General features: G+C 40.2%; 2 protein-coding genes across 2 annotated transcripts in view; both read right to left on the reverse strand.

The window, feature by feature from the left end:
• Nucleotides 1-849: 849 nt before the first annotated feature.
• On the reverse strand, nt 850-8,819 carry LOC114366704 (protein fantom-like). Its single transcript, XM_028323691.1, has 5 exons — nt 7,905-8,819; nt 6,557-6,716; nt 5,514-5,637; nt 2,840-2,917; nt 850-897 (listed from the first exon to the last, which is right to left on the reverse strand). Exons 2-4 carry the CDS (start codon nt 6,673-6,675, stop codon nt 2,840-2,842), a joined length of 321 nt encoding a protein of 106 aa, XP_028179492.1. The 5' UTR covers nt 6,676-6,716; nt 7,905-8,819; the 3' UTR covers nt 850-897.
• LOC114366221 (uncharacterized) overlaps nt 6,705-16,939 on the reverse strand; it is a 29,162-nt gene continuing 18,927 nt past the window's right edge. The window contains exons 21-41 of the mRNA XM_028323057.1: nt 16,069-16,230; nt 15,560-15,682; nt 14,644-14,775; nt 12,635-12,814; nt 11,789-11,866; nt 11,386-11,454; nt 10,945-11,013; nt 10,786-10,818; nt 10,556-10,600; nt 10,427-10,483; nt 10,190-10,228; nt 10,020-10,076; nt 9,896-9,947; nt 9,506-9,568; nt 9,359-9,435; nt 8,745-8,842; nt 8,465-8,592; nt 8,185-8,310; nt 7,905-8,030; nt 7,292-7,434; nt 6,705-6,716 (exon numbers count right to left, since the gene is read on the reverse strand). Coding sequence (XP_028178858.1) covers nt 6,705-6,716; nt 7,292-7,434; nt 7,905-8,030; nt 8,185-8,310; nt 8,465-8,592; nt 8,745-8,842; nt 9,359-9,435; nt 9,506-9,568; nt 9,896-9,947; nt 10,020-10,076; nt 10,190-10,228; nt 10,427-10,483; nt 10,556-10,600; nt 10,786-10,818; nt 10,945-11,013; nt 11,386-11,454; nt 11,789-11,866; nt 12,635-12,814; nt 14,644-14,775; nt 15,560-15,682; nt 16,069-16,230 — 1,869 coding nt within the window. The remainder of the gene's footprint in view (nt 6,717-7,291; nt 7,435-7,904; nt 8,031-8,184; nt 8,311-8,464; nt 8,593-8,744; nt 8,843-9,358; nt 9,436-9,505; nt 9,569-9,895; nt 9,948-10,019; nt 10,077-10,189; nt 10,229-10,426; nt 10,484-10,555; nt 10,601-10,785; nt 10,819-10,944; nt 11,014-11,385; nt 11,455-11,788; nt 11,867-12,634; nt 12,815-14,643; nt 14,776-15,559; nt 15,683-16,068; nt 16,231-16,939) is intronic.

Below are 16,939 nucleotides of genomic sequence, written 5' to 3' on the forward strand. Positions count from 1 at the left end.
ACTGGCGGACGACTGATAGAGTTACTAGACGCGCGGATTCATGGGAGACAACTTTGAACCTGTAGCGACGGTTATTGTCGCACCGAAGGCGGTGAAAATATTTTCAGTTTCTTTCAGACATTTACATGCTTGTAAAAAGTTCAATATTGTCATATCAATAAGAAAATGATTGATTTATTTCTTGCTTTAAGACTAAAGACAACGCTGGCAAATATTTTCAGTCTCTTTGAGACATTTTCATGCTTGTAAAAAGTTCAATATTGTCATATCAATAAGAAAATAATTGATATATTTCTTGCTTTAAGACTAAAGACGCAACTTGAAAACTGGTAGCCAATTATTGTCGCTGAACGCTGGCAAAATATTTTCAGTCTCTTTCAGACATTTACATATTTCAAAAGATCAATATTCTTATATCGATCAATAAGAAAATACTTGGTTTAATTTCTTGCTTGATGACCAAAGACATAATTTTGAATCTGCTAGCTAGAGACAGTTATTGTAGCACTGAACGCTGTAAAAATATTTTGAGTGTCTTTCAGACATTTTAAGAAACATTTTATTTTCATATCGATTAATAAGAAAATACTTGGTTTATTTCTTTCTTGATGACACAATTTTAAACCTGGTAGCGAATAGTTATTGTCGCACTGTACGCTAGGAAAATAATTTCAGTCTCTTTGAGACATTTTCATACTTGAGATTTTATTTATTCTCATATCGATCAATAAAAAAATATTTGGTTTATTTCTAGCTTGATGATTAAAGACTGCTTTCTATTGTTGAAGTTTAATAATAATTTAATAAATACATTATTCTTACAGATAATTTATAAAGAGAACGATACGTTTTACTTTTATGCGGCTTTTAATACTTTGGCAGTCTTGGATGCGGATTCTGAAAGGAAGGAAGGTGGTAGGAGTTAGGAAGTAGTTAGGTACATTTTGAAGTAGGTAGGAAGGATACTGTTTCTATTTTAGTTCTTGAAGGTATTTTTTGAGGTTGGGTAGTTGTTATGGGCGGGGCCTATGCCGAGATATATCATACAGGATGATTTTGTTATCGCTATCCAAATTTTTAGAAACGACTCAGAATCAGTAATTAATCGATTTACGTAAAGAAAACAATATATTACCGCGATTAAGAATAATTAAGATAAAGTTGTATTGTTAAATGGTTCTATAGAGCTTATTAAAAATATTTGGATACTGTTAACAAAATCACCCTGTATATTAGGGTGGAGCACGGTTGTATGGGAAAAATTTTTTTTTTAGTTTCGAAGTTCTAATAGGGGGGGATTTGTGCCTTATATGAAAGTATAAATAACTGTAATTTTTTATCCCATTTAATGAATATCTTCTGCCTCCGCAGTGACTTCTAAATTTTAAAATTTTATTTAAAGTTGAAAGTAGTCTAAGGTGAAATATTGCGCTCTATTTATTAGTAAGAAGGTATTAAATGACAGATAATTTATAGATTAGATATTTACTAAGGTAATATAACAAGAAATACATACAAGAATTAGATAAATTACTTTAATTATTATGTTTGAAAATCCTTTTTTGATCAAAATTTAGGCATCACGTTTTGCGATTCCAACTTAACTTTTATTGCACCTTATTAGTGACTTTCTGGATGCAGTGAGAAATAGAATCTTTGATCGTAATCTTCACAGGTCCCTCAACAGCTTGAGTGAGGTAGAGAAGCCCTAAAACAAAGGTTTGCTCTCACCACCAGATTTGACAATGTGCTGAATTTCTTAGTCAAATAAATATCTCAAAAGCGGCTGTTTGGTTAAGTAAATTAAATAAATATATAAAATAGCATTAAAGTGTATCACTAGTACTTGAAAAATTCTAGGTATTGAAGGGTGACTCGTACTGTGTGACTTTAGTATGCGACGAGCGGCCAGCTCTCTGACATCGTAAGAAGACTGCTATCAGGATACTCGTAATAGCTTTTTCTCCGGGTAACTAGTTCTTTAATCTTTCATAGGGTATCTGGCAGGCCTCTCGAGGCCATAATAATTTTAAACAGATGACGGGTGCCATCTTTGCATGATGGTTTTGTCTTAATCAAAAACCAGGAAGAAGCATAGACTTTAACCACAATAGTAGCCAGAGGTATCAAAATTTCTATTGGATTTTAAGTTTCTACAATACAAACGTAGTATTCGGTACGCTCGTGTGATCTAACGGGCATGTTACAATTCACCAGGAGAAATTATTGCGAGATTTTGTGAGAATACGCCTAATTACCGCCGAAGCAATTTTATGCAAGTTCTGCTGATCAGTACTCAGATAATTGGCCATTTCTGATCACATTTTGTCCTTCAATTTGTTCAAATTTATAGATAGGCAGTTTCTCACATGTTTCCAGAGCTTTTCCAGTAGACTATCTGACAAAGACGTGAGTCGCGAAAAGGGCCAGAAAAATTCTCTTCTCGCGCTCTCTCACGCCCTTATTAAAATTATAAACCCAAAGCCTGGCTTTTTTGTGTATTTTACATTGAAAATATAGCATATCAGTAAACGATTTGTGATAAAAAATAGTACTTTTATTTAAATATTGCAGAGATATGTGGCGCCTAAGTGAGGTCTAAAACCAACTTTTTTTATAAATTCAGTGTCGATGCGGAGGCAGTTACTCTAAACCGAATTGATTAATATTTTGCATGACTTCATTTAAGCCCTAAAGGCACAAAATTTTGACTATTACATTACAGATATCTGAAAAAAAAATTTTCGCTCCACCCTACTGTATATCCTAATATTCTAGCGAAGTCATTTAACATAAGGTAAAAAAATTATCTAGACCAAGGCAAATAATCAATACTCACTCAGTACATAGCAGATAGGTCCCGAGTCTGCGAGACGGCCATCAGTGCGCATCGGCGGAGTACGTCCAAGCCGTCCACCTGATGAAATACAGTTATTTGAGCATCTTACACAATATTAGCAAACTGCCCCGACTTCGCACGGGTGCTAAGTGAGAATAAAGTGCAAAAACCATGAAAAAATAGACTTGCTTAACCTTAAGACCGATTTACGTGTTAAGTAGTTAAATAGGTAACAAAATTTTTACTTGATTTTTACGTCAAGTTGGTGTGCGGGGCTTGTCACTTGACACATTTTGACAAACAGTTTCATAGTAAACATGAGCTTGACGCAAGTTGATCACTTAAAATTAAGTTAAAGGACATTGTCAGAAACCGCCTCAGATTCCTGGGCACAGCAGTAAAGTATCAAAATTAATCTCTTACTTTTTGAATACTTAAATATTAATTAGATTGTAACGGACACTTGAGGATTAAAAAATGAAATAATAAAAGTATTTTATATGTATTCCATAATACTATGACGACATCCGGACATTTTAGGGCGTGGCCTGCTCCATATCCTATGAAGTTCCATAATTTGTGTCGATAAAATCTATGTAAAATCGGCACAAGGCAATGCCGTACTTCATTGTTAGGAATCCATGTAATAGTGATGTTGACTGCGGTCATCATAGACAATAAGATACCGATCTTGTAAATAAAATAAATCGTCCAAATTGCTACAGTATGACTAGATTTTAATTAAAAGTTAAAAATATATTGCACGATACTACAAGAAGCTATCTAATGTGTCCAACTGGTCGAAGGTCATGAATAAAATAAAAAGAATTGTGATCATAACACTGATATAGACAATGACAACAATATGGGATCATCTTTAATATATCTGTTACAGTTTCAAAATTCGATGAAAAATCCAATGCCGCTTAAAGTGAGAGAAATGTCTAAAGTTCTAATAGAATTGAAAGTTTTATTCGCTCAAAATGCTTATAACAATAATTGGTAATACATTTCAAATATTAAGTACCTTTATAATGTATCGATAGAACCAAAATGATATCCTCTCAGCTTGGAAAGGGAAAACCCAGGATTGGGGGAGCGCTCCAGGCAATTTTTAGAACATTTCATAGGTGGTAGTAAATAATATTTATTTTATTATTAAAATTGAATATTTTGATATTGATAAAATTGAATATGTCTTTCGATTCAAATACCGAATATTTTTCAATCGATAATAATTATCGAGAATTGTTAATAATATTCAATTAAAAGTTGTTCAATCCCTAGTCATGCATAGACTAAGACGGTAACCATGGAGATAGTTAGTTTGGTAAGTCACGTGTTAAATGTCAAGAGTGGAAAGTAAACATAGGATTCATGTTATTTATTTACGTGCAAAATGTAAGTAAGTAAATCATAAAAGTGGAACGCCGAACTATTTCCAAAACCCGTCCAATATTATAATACAATTTGGCTGCGACAACTACAATACAGAACATCTCCCAAATCAATGTGCATAAAATAATACAATACAATACTAGTAAGTAAGAGGTTATGATAACAATATTGCTATCAATAAGTTTATAGAATTGGTCCGCCAGGAATAATTGTTCTTACATAAAGATTTGTGTCATTTAGAACCTAGAAAGTATTATTTCGGCACTGTTGATCTAACGGCGAACAATGTATGGAGAACGAACATTGTCCTTTAGTTATAGCCCGACCAGGAACATAAAAACCCTCGCCATGTTGCGGAAAACTAATGGTACTAATTTCTTTTAATGGCAACAGTAACTGAAAACTTCATTGTCATGTCACCTTGCATGTCAGTCTATTGCTGTCAAAGTGTTAACAAACTTTATTTTAAATGTACGCAACTGATTTTGTGAATTAAATTGCTAAAATCTTTTTACAGTCGTGAAAGAAAAGTGGTTCACAATGTGTTAAAGTATTTGTCGAAGAGAAATACTAAGGGTTCGGACAATATTTTCATTGAATAATGTTTCCGACAAAGGTTGTCAAATTGACTGACATGTTTATCGTACCTATAGTACAGTCCACTATGAAAATTAGCTGTGGTTTGTTTCAACTACCTGTTTTAAAAATTTTTGTCACTTTCTAAGTGTTGAATTTTATGGAATTGGGAAAGAAGTACCGAGTTTGAAGCGTTCATGAGCAGACATTGCGGTTGAATATTCAAGTTCTGAATTTGATTATTGATGAATAATAAAATAAATCCTACTAGCTCGATTGATGGTTTCATTTAATTTATTTAAACCAGGTTACCTATAATAATATTTTTTCGTTAATTTATGAAAATATCAAAGTAACCCGTAATCCTGAATCTTGATACATAAAGTTAGCCTATTAATTAACACAGGTACGACTGTACTCAGTGTTGCACTATCAAATGCAATTGACGCGCCTCTATGCCAGGGTTTTTATGTTCCTGGTCAGGCTATACCTACTTAACTACTTAATACGTGTAAACCAGCCATTAGACCCGGTTTCCACCAAGGCGGTGCGGAGATATGTTCTGAATAACCAATCAGATTTAATTCTGACAATTTTATTCAATCTGAATGACATCTGATTGGTTGTTCAAAATATTTCTCCCCTCCGCTCCGCGGCGGAAACCGGACCTTATCAAGGGTTAACGTGTACCGATGTTTACCTTGACGGCGAGCACGCCGCAGACGGCCTCGCCGGGCAGCGCGCCTTGTACCGGCACCACCTCGATGTAGCTGTCGTTGCCGGAGCTGTAGGCCAGCAGGTCGCCCAGGTAAAGGTACGCGTAGCTGACGACAAAGCATTTAAATATTGGTCATCATTGACAACGACGATCTGTAGGCCTAAGATGCGCGCCGTGATAACTTTTATCGACGTCAAAATGTATGGGAAAAATCGATAAAATGGCGTGATAACCGCTTATTGCGGCGCGCATCTTAGACCTACTGGTGAAGATCGCGGAAGGTGATTGGATGCGGGCGGCGCAGGACCGGTCGTTGTGGAAAACCTTGTGGGAGGCCTTTGTCCAGCTGTGGACGTCTTTCGGCTGAAACGAACGAACGAACAAATACAAATACAAATACAAATACAAAATTGTTTATTCAGAATCAGGTTTGAAAAAACAGGGTTTCGATTGGGGTTTTCTTTTAAGTATAAGTAGATACTTGTGTTAGAAAACCCCGATTAACCCCTCTTTATTAACCCCGAAGAACAGCATTGATAAAGAGGCTTCAAGATTAAACGTGAGTAGCAATTTAATGTGGCATCGTAAATTAGAATAGAGCACGGCATTACAGAACGACGTTTTCTCACAAGTCACTTTTAAGCATTAAAATTCATAAAATTCATAAAATTCATAAAATTCATTTATTTTTGCAAATAGGCTTTAAAAAAGCGCTTTTACACGTCCCAACACTAACCACTGCTTCGGGACAATAAATGGCCTTACCAATCAGGTACAGATTTATGAACCGAAGATGAAGAATTTAAGCTCTGACTGACTTTGAATTCGACTTCGAACGTTGTGGTGTAGTAATAATTACTCCAGTTATTGAGCAAAAGGTCTTACCTGTAGGAAAATAATAGCAAATCATATTCCTATGTCATGGGATTCTCACTTTATCCGTACGGATACAGGCAGCTATTTGCAAACAAATCTGACAGTTATGTAATGGTTTAGAGTAGTTGAAATTTAAGATGATTTCTCACCCAATATCCTCGCAGTTGTCCAAGCCCAGCGGGTCTTCTGGCGGCTCGCTGATGACGCTGAAGATGACGCAGTCTTTAGAGCTGTGCTCGGTGCGGTTGGTGGAGCGGCACTTGGCCATGTGCCCCAGCAGCGGCAGGTCGCAGTCCGTCAGGTGGAACTCTGCGGGGGCAAGAGTCAGTTAGTGACTGGTGGAAGAGGCTCAGTGTGCTTACCATGAGTTTACGTTAGGTGTGCTCGCTAGCGACTGCGTAAAAAAATGACATTTAATTGTATGACATATTGTGCAGCGCCCCTTGCGGCTACTTTGAAGAAACAAAATCTTCTTAGAGATTTTTGACGTACTCGCTAGCGAGCACACCTAACGTAAACTCTCATGGTAGGTACACTGTTCTTGAAATGGGGTACCTTTTAGATATGGGGTATCGGTTACTAAAGATCGTCGCGGGCGGCTCGCTAATGAGGCTGAAGAGTGTCAGGTTGAATTTTGGGGGATTGGAGCAAAAGTCGGGACTGGTGGAAGTGGCTGTCTTTTAGATATGGTGTATCGGTCGTACGTACTGGAAAACGCAGCGTGGGACGACCACCTACAAGGTGGACCGACGACATCGTAAAGGTAGCAGGGAAGCACTGGACGCAGACCGCTACCAATCGACCAACGTGGAAAGCATTGGGGGTGGCCTATGTTTAGCAGTGGACGTCCTATGGCTGAAATGATGATGACGATGATCGGTCACTAAAGGTAGCCGCGGATCTTCGGGCGGTTCGCTGATGACGCTGAAGATGACGCAGTCCTTGGAGCTGTGCTCGGTACGGTTGGTGGAGCGGCACTTGGCCATGTGCACCAACAGCAGCAGGTCGCAGTCCGTCAGGTGGAACTCTGGTGGTTTGGAGTAAGAGTCAGTGACTGGTGAAAGTGACTCTTTTAGATAAGGGGAGTCGGTCAATAAAGGTCATCACGGGTAATGATGGCTTGTGCTCACGCTGAAGACAAAGTGCCCAAGCAGCGACAGGTCACGGTACGTCAGGTGGAACTCTGGTGGGGCAAGAGTCAGTCAGTGACTGGTGGAAATGACTGTCTTCTTGATATGGGGTATCAGTCACTAAAAGTCGCCACGGGTCAAGTGGCGACTCGCTGATGACGCTGAAGACGACCTAGTCCTTGGACTGTGTTCTATGCTCTATAAAGTTTTGCTATTTGTATGGTGTATGCTAAGTTAGGGCGAGGCTGCAGCAAACGTAGATGTGTAGCGCAGTGCCACTCAAATGCGTTCTAATCTATAGATGACCAAGCTTAGGGCGCATCCTACAAGTGCAATTGAGACAAATGACGAACCAAACAGTACTTACTCTTGCTGAACTGGAAGTAGCACTTGTCGACGTAGCTCCGGGGCTTGGGCAGGCTGACGGGCGTCTCGAGCTCGGCGCCGGAGCGGCCCCGGAACGTGTACGCCACGTAGAGCGCGGCCACATTGTCTCTAGACACTCACTCTTGCTGAACTGGAAGTAGCACTTGTCGACGTAGCTCCGGGGCTTGGGCAGGCTGACGGGCGTCTCGAGCTCGGCGCCGGAGCGGCCCCGGAACGTGTACGCCACGTAGAGCGCGGCCACATTGTCTCTAGACACTCACTCTTGCTGAACTGGAAGTAGCACTTGTCGACGTAGCTCCGGGGCTTGGGCAGGCTGACGGGCGTCTCGAGCTCGGCGCCGGAGCGGCCCCGGAACGTGTACGCCACGTAGAGCGCGGCCACATTGTCTCTAGACACTCACTCTTGCTGAACTGGAAGTAGCACTTGTCGACGTAGCTCCGGGGCTTGGGCAGGCTGACGGGCGTCTCGAGCTCGGCGCCGGAGCGGCCCCGGAACGTGTACGCCACGTAGAGCGCGGCCACATTGTCTCTAGACACTCACTCTTGCTGAACTGGAAGTAGCACTTGTCGACGTAGCTCCGGGGCTTGGGCAGGCTGACGGGCGTCTCGAGCTCGGCGCCGGAGCGGCCCCGGAACGTGTACGCCACGTAGAGCGCGGCCACATTGTCTCTAGACACTCACTCTTGCTGAACTGGAAGTAGCACTTGTCGACGTAGCTCCGGGGCTTGGGCAGGCTGACGGGCGTCTCGAGCTCGGCGCCGGAGCGGCCCCGGAACGTGTACGCCACGTAGAGCGCGGCCACATTGTCTCTAGACACTCACTCTTGCTGAACTGGAAGTAGCACTTGTCGACGTAGCTCCGGGGCTTGGGCAGGCTGACGGGCGTCTCGAGCTCGGCGCCGGAGCGGCCCCGGNGACACCTCACGTCACATCATTTTACCGAAGTCAGCCCTATAGCTTCGGCGCAGTACCGATCACTGACGTTTGTCAACAAAACTTCTGACAAACTTGCTTGACTCTTGAGACAAGCTAAATTACACCATATTGTTAATGACATTGAGCATACATTTTTTTAAATACCTTCGCGAAGTAAAACTTCTGTACGTAGTACTTATTATTATTCTGTGGTTTTACGTTCGTCAAAGATGCTACAGAGTAACTAAATGGTGTGGGTATATGTATTTTGGAAAAAGAAACTTTTAACGAAAGTACCTACATTTCATAATCGGATTAAAATTGCCTAATAATGTTATGAGAAGACGATATTTAATTTTAAATTAACATAACGTTGATAGAAAAACAAACTACTAAAACTTTTGTAAAAAAAACACACCTCTTAGTACGTAATAGGTTGCTAAAGTGTTGAATTTGATATACCGCCGCCATAACGCATAAAAATCAACATAATTCAAACAACTGTTAACAAAAGGTCTTACCTTATTTTCTTTATCCCAAGATTTACTGTTTTTTGCGATGGTGACGAATTTTTTTGAACCATCTAGCCCCCTGGAAGCTGTAAAATAGTATAGGCGCTGGTTTATGTTCCTTCCATCGATCGAAATACAAAGGCTGGAAGTATTTACATTTGCTCAGCTCCGGAGGATCGTCTACTGTCTGCCGGGTCGTTTGCATGGCTTTGGATTGCTCTGCAAAGATATATTAGGAATGAACGAGACCTCATCAATCAAATCAAAATACTCCTGTCGCAGTGTTACAACCCGGTCGAATTAACTGCGCAGCTGACGACACTGACACTGACGTCACACAGGACGTAAACTATTACTCATATCATAATCCTACGTGGTAAGGGTTTAACACGTACGATGTTGCTAGCACAGCTAGTCTCTTATATATTTTTACTATGATTGAGGAATGGCGATAGAATTTTCCACATACAATGAACACAATATCTTGACAAGTCTACCTCTATACCACACTATAAAAATATTGTATGAGTGCGAAAAATTACTTACTATTATAATTAGTGTCCTTTTTTACTAAACTAGTCATAGAACATTCATTTTTCTGCAAAGAAAGATGTGAATGAATGAAATATTGAGGTAAAAAACAATACAAAATCACGATTATAACACTCACAAAAAAGCTGCTTCGTTTGTTTGATTTGGGAATTTGTCGCCTCGTGACTAGGCCTCTCTGAACATGTAAAATAAAAACAAGTGTAATCAATAATATGTAAAACTCTTTTTAAAGTAATGAAATAGAATAGTAACACATATGCCACTATTTAGTTAAAAAAAATTACAAACCCAAGAACTAGCAGTAGAATGTGTTTGAGACGCTGCATCCTGAAAATATTAAAATGTTTAGATCTCTTTATTTTAGGCTGGGCTGCACCATCTTACTTTAACTTTTACAGACGTCAAAAGTCTGTTAAACTCCATACATAAAACACTGGTTATGGTTATAGTCACAGTTAATATAAGGTGGTGCAACTCAGCATTAGAAACGAAGGTACAAATGCACATGAAATAAAAAAATCTTACATCCTCAATTTTTTCCAGTCGTGATATAGGAGGTATGTTTTCATGCACGGCGTAACGCTGGAATACAAGAAACTGTTGAAAATTTGAAAGCAAACAAGCAAACTCATAATGTTGGCAAGTTTAACATACATCTAATGCTTGTTTCATATCGTTCGCCGATTTTATTTTTGCAGGCTGAAACAAATTATAATATTTAGCAGTAAAGTTCCGAATTTTACTGTCTCGAACTAAATAAATGACTAGATGTAATGGAAATACTTAATAATGATACGAATAATAAATTATGTTTTCATTAAAAAATATCTTAAATTTTCTACGGGTACTAAACTAACTGCGTGAATAATTAAAAAAATACATACCACTTCATTCACGAGTATTCTGGATTGGGTTGACTGTATGTATCAAAAATAATGTGATTAATATTTTAGGTTTTGGTAGTAATTACCTTATTTACCTGCATTATTGGACAGGTAAATGTTTTTAAAGATTTTTTTAAGATTTGAAAGCCTATCTCTTACATCTGCATCTTTAAATCCTACTGGTCCGCGTTCGCGTTGTAGAGACACCCGCACTTGGTTTTGTTGAGGCTGCAACAAATTAAATAAACACTAAGGCTGAGTTTCACCATCTTAGCTTTAACGGTACCCCGGTGTTTTTGTATGGAGTTTGACAGACTTTTGACGTTAAAGTTAAAGTAAGATGGTGTAACCTAAGGTTAAAGTGAAGATGGATTGTTAGTTGTAATTTCACAGAATAACATTCCAATATTTTCGATGGTAATAATCAATAACATAGCTTAGATGTCATACAAGAGATTTTTGTTTTGATATTTTTTTGGAAACTATAGGCCCGGCCTATCCGCCTATTTGATGGGTGATGGAGTTAGAAAAAATATGTTGAAGTCGATTTATTGAAATTATAGCCTTTACCACTAACATTTCAAAACATACAAATATTACCAATTGATTGGCGTTCGATGTTGTAGCCTGTGCCGAAATACTACGACGATTTTCGGTGTTCAATGTCACCTGCAAAGATGTTACAAACAATATCTGTCACTGTCAATTATTATTCATATTGTTCAAAATATGTCATTATCCTACTAATATCCTACTAATCCTTCCTATCCTACTAATATTATAAATGCGAAAGTTTGGATGTCATGATGTCTGGATGTGTGGATGTTTGTTACTCTTTCACGCAAAAACTACTGAACGGATTTTGTTGAAACTTTACAGTATTATTGTTTGTAACCCAGATTAACATATAAGCTATAATTTATGCCGATCTGTGACTCTAAATTTCACGCGGGTGAAGCCGCGGGCAAAAGCTAGTTATTAATACATATTACTAAGCACTTACAGGTGAATTGCTAGTAGACTCCCCGTGGCTCTGACTGCCCACGCTGCGACAACGGTCTGGCGGTCCCAGCGGACGACTCTAAGGATAAGACAATAAGGTTCATTATTCTGAATCAAGGTACATTGTGTTATCATTACGATGTACAGGACTATTCCCACCTCTCGTTCCCACCGCTGCAACTCCTGTGTAGCCAGGATCTACAGCTTGACCGCCAATAAAACCCAACCAGTGAATGTCAAGTTTGTCCCGGGGGAAAGTTAAATTGGGCCCGCAAATAAATTAATTATTCAGATCACATACTACAAACACTCCTCATTTAATAAACATGTTATTTTCTAGTATTCGAATATAACTAGCTATGTAGTAGCTAGTAATATTTAGCGTTTTTGCATCACAACACTTTTATTTACTGCTCCGCCTCTATTGGCTGTAAGGCGATGTTATAGCCTAACTAAAGCCTTTCTAGATAAATGGGCTATCTAACACAAAAAGCATTTTTCAAATCGGACCAGTACTTCCTGAGATAAGCGCGTTCAAACAAACTCTTCATGTTATTCGTTTAATAAAAACTAGCTGTGCCCGCGACTTCGTACACGTGAAAACCCGTTTTCGCAACATTTTTAATTTTTGCTCTGCTCCTATTGATCGTAGCGTGATGTTGTATAGCCTAAAGCCTTCCTCGATAAATGGGCTATCTAATACAAAAAGCATTTTTCAAATCGGACCAGTAGTTCCGGAGATTAGCGCGTTCAAGTAAACAAACTAACAAACTCTTCAGCTTTATAATATTAGTTTAGATAAGTATAGATATGTAGAGCACAAAAATATCTTTAATCTGTATCTTACCAAATCATACATGTCGTTCTTCTTCGCGCTGTAAGTCGCGGGAGTCTCGAAGTCGTAGAGCCCGGCCTTCTGCTTGGACGGCCGCATGTCCAAGTCTTGGGACAGCTGGTCTTCGTTGTACCGGTCGTCGTCGTCCATCAAGTTCTGCTCTAGCTGGGCTGACGGGTCGGCTGGGCCTGGCTGGAGAACAATGTGAGCAAGGTTAAAATAGTAGAATATGAAGACATATGGAGGTACCTTCAGATTATAGACCCAATACACTGAACTGGTCCCACCCGGGACATTGACAGGGGGGCGTCACCGTCAATACCGGATCGCTGGTTCCGATTTTTGCCACGTTGGAAACTACACTCGACAGCAAATAAATCGCACCACCCGCGACAAGCATTTTCAAACGTATGCATCCCTACTTCCCACCAATATTGGCACCATTTAAAAGCCTAGTTCTAAACTTCATTTCATTAAAGGAAAGNCCCAGGAACGTGTACGCCACGTAGAGGCGCGTGACGCGCGCGTCGGCCATGGCCGCGCACTCCTCGTTCAGCGCGAGCCACATCACCGTGATGTCCACGCACTGGCCGACGTGGTCCTCGCTCGGGTCCCGGTCCGTTGATGATTTTGGCTGCGACATACGGATTGGTTTTAGAAGTTTTACCAGGCCTGTTCANTGATCCCAGAGGTGAGAACAAAGTGAGATCTTTTTTCAAGTCACATTTATGGTATATGTTAATCATTTATTAAGAAACTAAATGTGTTTTTCTTTAAGGATATTTATTGGGCTTTCAAATAACACCAATATTGTTGGGGCACCATTATTGTGTCAAAAGAAAATCTTTAAAGTTCGCGTCGCGTGTGGTTCGATTTATTTGCTGTCGAGTGTATATAATTGAATGATGGTGGCGCCCCCATGTCAGTGAGTTTTTTTATCAAAAATTTTGTCTGATTTTTGCAGTCAAAAGTGGTTTTGACCGATTATGAGTTATGACTGCCACACACACAACAATATTTGAGTGAGACGTTACAATGGAGTTCATTACTGGGCGTGTTAGGGAAAGTCCATAGAATAGTCGTTACTATAGCGTTATAAAGAAAAAATCTAAAAATGTATTTGAAAAAGCGATATCTCGGAAAGTTTTCATGCTAACGAAGTGATTCTTTCACCAATACTTTTTTTTTTAATCCACAACGAGGAAGCTCTTGGCCTGCATCTCACCTGATGGTAAGTGACGATCAGGCCGAAAGTGGAAACTAGCTTCACCCGGAATCCTCAACCACGGAGGAACTGGCTATCTTACCTCTAACGAACACAATAATGCTGTTAACATTGTTGTTATGGCGACAGACTTAGCTAAGATGGTGGTAGCTAGCCACGCGGACTTAGAACAAGCCCTACCATCAACCAAACCGAACAGAAAAATCTGCCCCCACTGGGAATCGAATCCGGGACCTCTGCGTTTAAAGCAGGTGGTTTTACCACTAGTGGGCCGAGTGTGAGTTTAAATCAAACGCGATCACTAGTGAGCGCGTTTAAAAAATGTATGAAAATTTTTGTTTTTGAAAGTTTCCCGCTAGAGGCGCTGTACTATCCGTCATACATTTAATGTTGTCATTTAACGTCATACATTTTCGTCGGCCGTTGGTGTAGTGGTTCAGAACGGACTACTATGCCGAGAGGTCCCGGGTTCGATTCCCGGCCGGGCAGAAATTGAAATGATGAATTTTAATTTCTGTGACGGGTCTGGGTGTGACTATGTATAATATTTATGTATTTAAAAAAAAGTATATAAGTAGTATATCCGTTAAGCTAGCACCCATAACACAAACATTAAGTTGCTTACTTTGGGGCTAGCTGGCGCTGTGTGAAATTGTCCAAAGATTTATTTATTTATTTATTATAATGTCATTTTTTTAATGTCATGTTGAAAAAAAACTCACATTCAGCTCTTAGACCACAGAGGCGGTTAATTATATCACCAATGCCTACTTGTATAAAACATCAACCTGCTTACATTGGCGATGGCGCGGTTGATAGCGGGCAGCAGCGCGGGATCGACGCGTAACATGCACCACAGGTCTAACACGCCCACCTCGTCACCAGAGTCTAATGGATCTTGCGCTCGACGCAAGTGAGGTCCAGCCACCTGCAAGGCAATCTGAATTATATAACTCAGTGACTGACTGACTGACTGACGTAGTAATCTATCAACCACTGGACCGATCGGGCTGAAATTTGGCATGCAGGTAGATGTTATGACGTAGGCATCCGCTAAGTAAGGATTTTACGAAACTCCATCTCTAATGGGGTAAAACGGGATCCACGCGCACGAAGTCGCGGGCGGCCGCTAGTACTGATATAAAGGGAGTAGGTCACCTGGCAGATCCTATAGTGGGCACGGTGGGCATACCCAGCGCACAACCGTTAACCTTGTAACGTCACATTTGTATAATCTAAAAATTAAGACAAGTAATTGCAGGCGTCACGCTTAGCCGATTTTTCGGATGTCCGTCCGTGATGTGACAACAACCTTTGGATTGGTTAGTCGGTCAGGAAATCAAAGAACAGTAAACACTTATACTAATAGCTTAACAAAGCTAGAGACATGTCAGCCTACTTGTAGGCGTGCAACAGTGCATTGCGCAGCGTCACATTTTAAGTACCTATTTATACTACCAGCGCTTAGCCGATTTTGTTTTGTTATGTTTTGATCCATGCCATAACCTGCATAATATAGTACTTAGGCCCGATTAGACCAAACTTTTATCCGAGAATAACTTCTGGTATAACTGGCTCATTGATAGTTTCAATATGGGAAATATGTCAAAATGTCGAATAACTGACGATTTATTCTGAGATTAATATTTACTCTTGTTTGGTCGAATCCACCCTTAGTCAGTCAAGATGTAAAACCAATGCCAATAACTTACCAAAGCCAGAGACATGTCAGCGCGCCTGTTGGTATGTAACAGTGCATCTCGCAGCGGCAGCGCGCAGCTCGCGAACGGCTCATTCTGCTTGTCCAGCTCGCTGATTATTATCTGCATGTTTTCCTGAAGAGAAACAAAATACCTGTAACCTCAACGTTTTTGGCAATTATTCTATAAGTATCATACAATGATAGGGTAGTTAAATGTAGGATATATTTGTATTTCTTAGCTAAATATGATGTCTGATGTCTTAAACATTGATTTGTACACCGCCATTGTCTCCTTCATTAACATTGTCTCACCCATCTAATTTACCCATCATGGGGTTTGATGGGTAAATTTAAAGAGCGTCGAACAAATAATTACCGCGCCGCGTAACAGTTGATTTCTATTGTGTCTCGAAGGCTTCTCGGGGCTTAAACCAAACCAAATAGGGAAACAAATCTTCGAGAAATAGAAAACATAGCTGCGTATCACAAAGCAGGGTATATGAAAGCTGGAAAACATACGTGCTTGAGATAGTCCAGGAAGTGGTCGGTGATCTTGACGTCGTACTCGGTGGAGAAGTCGAACAGCACCACGCGGCCGGCGCGCATGCGAGTCATGGCGGCGCTCTGCTCGTAGAACTTCCACGTCAGCACCAGCGACAAGTCGCGCGAGTTTATCACTGCCTACAAACAGTACATAAACTTCTTTCTACTAGTACACGACAAGATTCCACACCCTCTGGGCTATAGTTCTAGCGCTAACTGAGTCAATGCCTGAGGTAATTATGTCAGCGGCACGGGACGGTGTTTTTGCGCTGTCAAATGTTTTAGATGTGCTTCACGCGAGATTTTAGATGTGCTTCAGATTTGTATACTTTGCCATGTCATAATAGGTCGATGTCACCTCTCCCGTGCCGCTTCCATACCTATGTCTGACTGACTTAGTTAAGCGACCTATAAATGTTAAAGTTAAGTACATAGTTTATCGTATCCGTTATAATACGACCAAAATTGCGCATGCGCATCATCGCCGCGCTCTGCTCATAGAACTTCCACGTCAGCACTAGGGACAAGTCGCGCGAGTTTATCACAGCCTGGAAACGATAGCCACTCACTAGCACAATCTAGAAACTTCTTCCTGATAGAACACGACAAAATTCACATCCTCTCGACTAAATGTGATTTAATTTTGTCTTTGTACATGACTAGCCACGCCCCCTTTAGTCTCTTGGACTAGATTATGATTTATCGTAAACCATTAGAATACGATCAAAACAAATACAGTCACTGCGGGCGCCCGTCGCACAGTCGCGACAGCAATATAATTACGCGCGAGCGATAAGGATGGGTAGCTAGGGGTCATTGGACAAAATTCTACGTGCTCACGGACCAG

The sequence above is a fragment of the Ostrinia furnacalis genome, unplaced genomic scaffold (genome assembly GCF_004193835.3).
Source record: "Ostrinia furnacalis isolate ACB-3 unplaced genomic scaffold, ASM419383v2 OfSCF0020, whole genome shotgun sequence".
Classification (NCBI taxonomy): Eukaryota; Metazoa; Arthropoda; class Insecta; order Lepidoptera; family Crambidae; genus Ostrinia; species Ostrinia furnacalis.

Excerpts from the sequence above, each read along its gene's own strand:
- LOC114366704 (XM_028323691.1), bottom strand. The coding sequence starts at position 6,675 with ATGGCCAAGTGCCGCTCCACCAACCGCACCGAGCACAGCTCTAAAGAC. Across the intron at positions 5,638-6,556 it reads GACAACTGCGAGGATATTGG|CTACGCGTACCTTTACCTGG; the intron begins GTGAGAAATCAT and ends CTTTGTCGTCAG. Across the intron at positions 2,918-5,513 it reads GCGGCGTGCTCGCCGTCAAG|GTGGACGGCTTGGACGTACT; the intron begins GTAAACATCGGT and ends GTATTTCATCAG.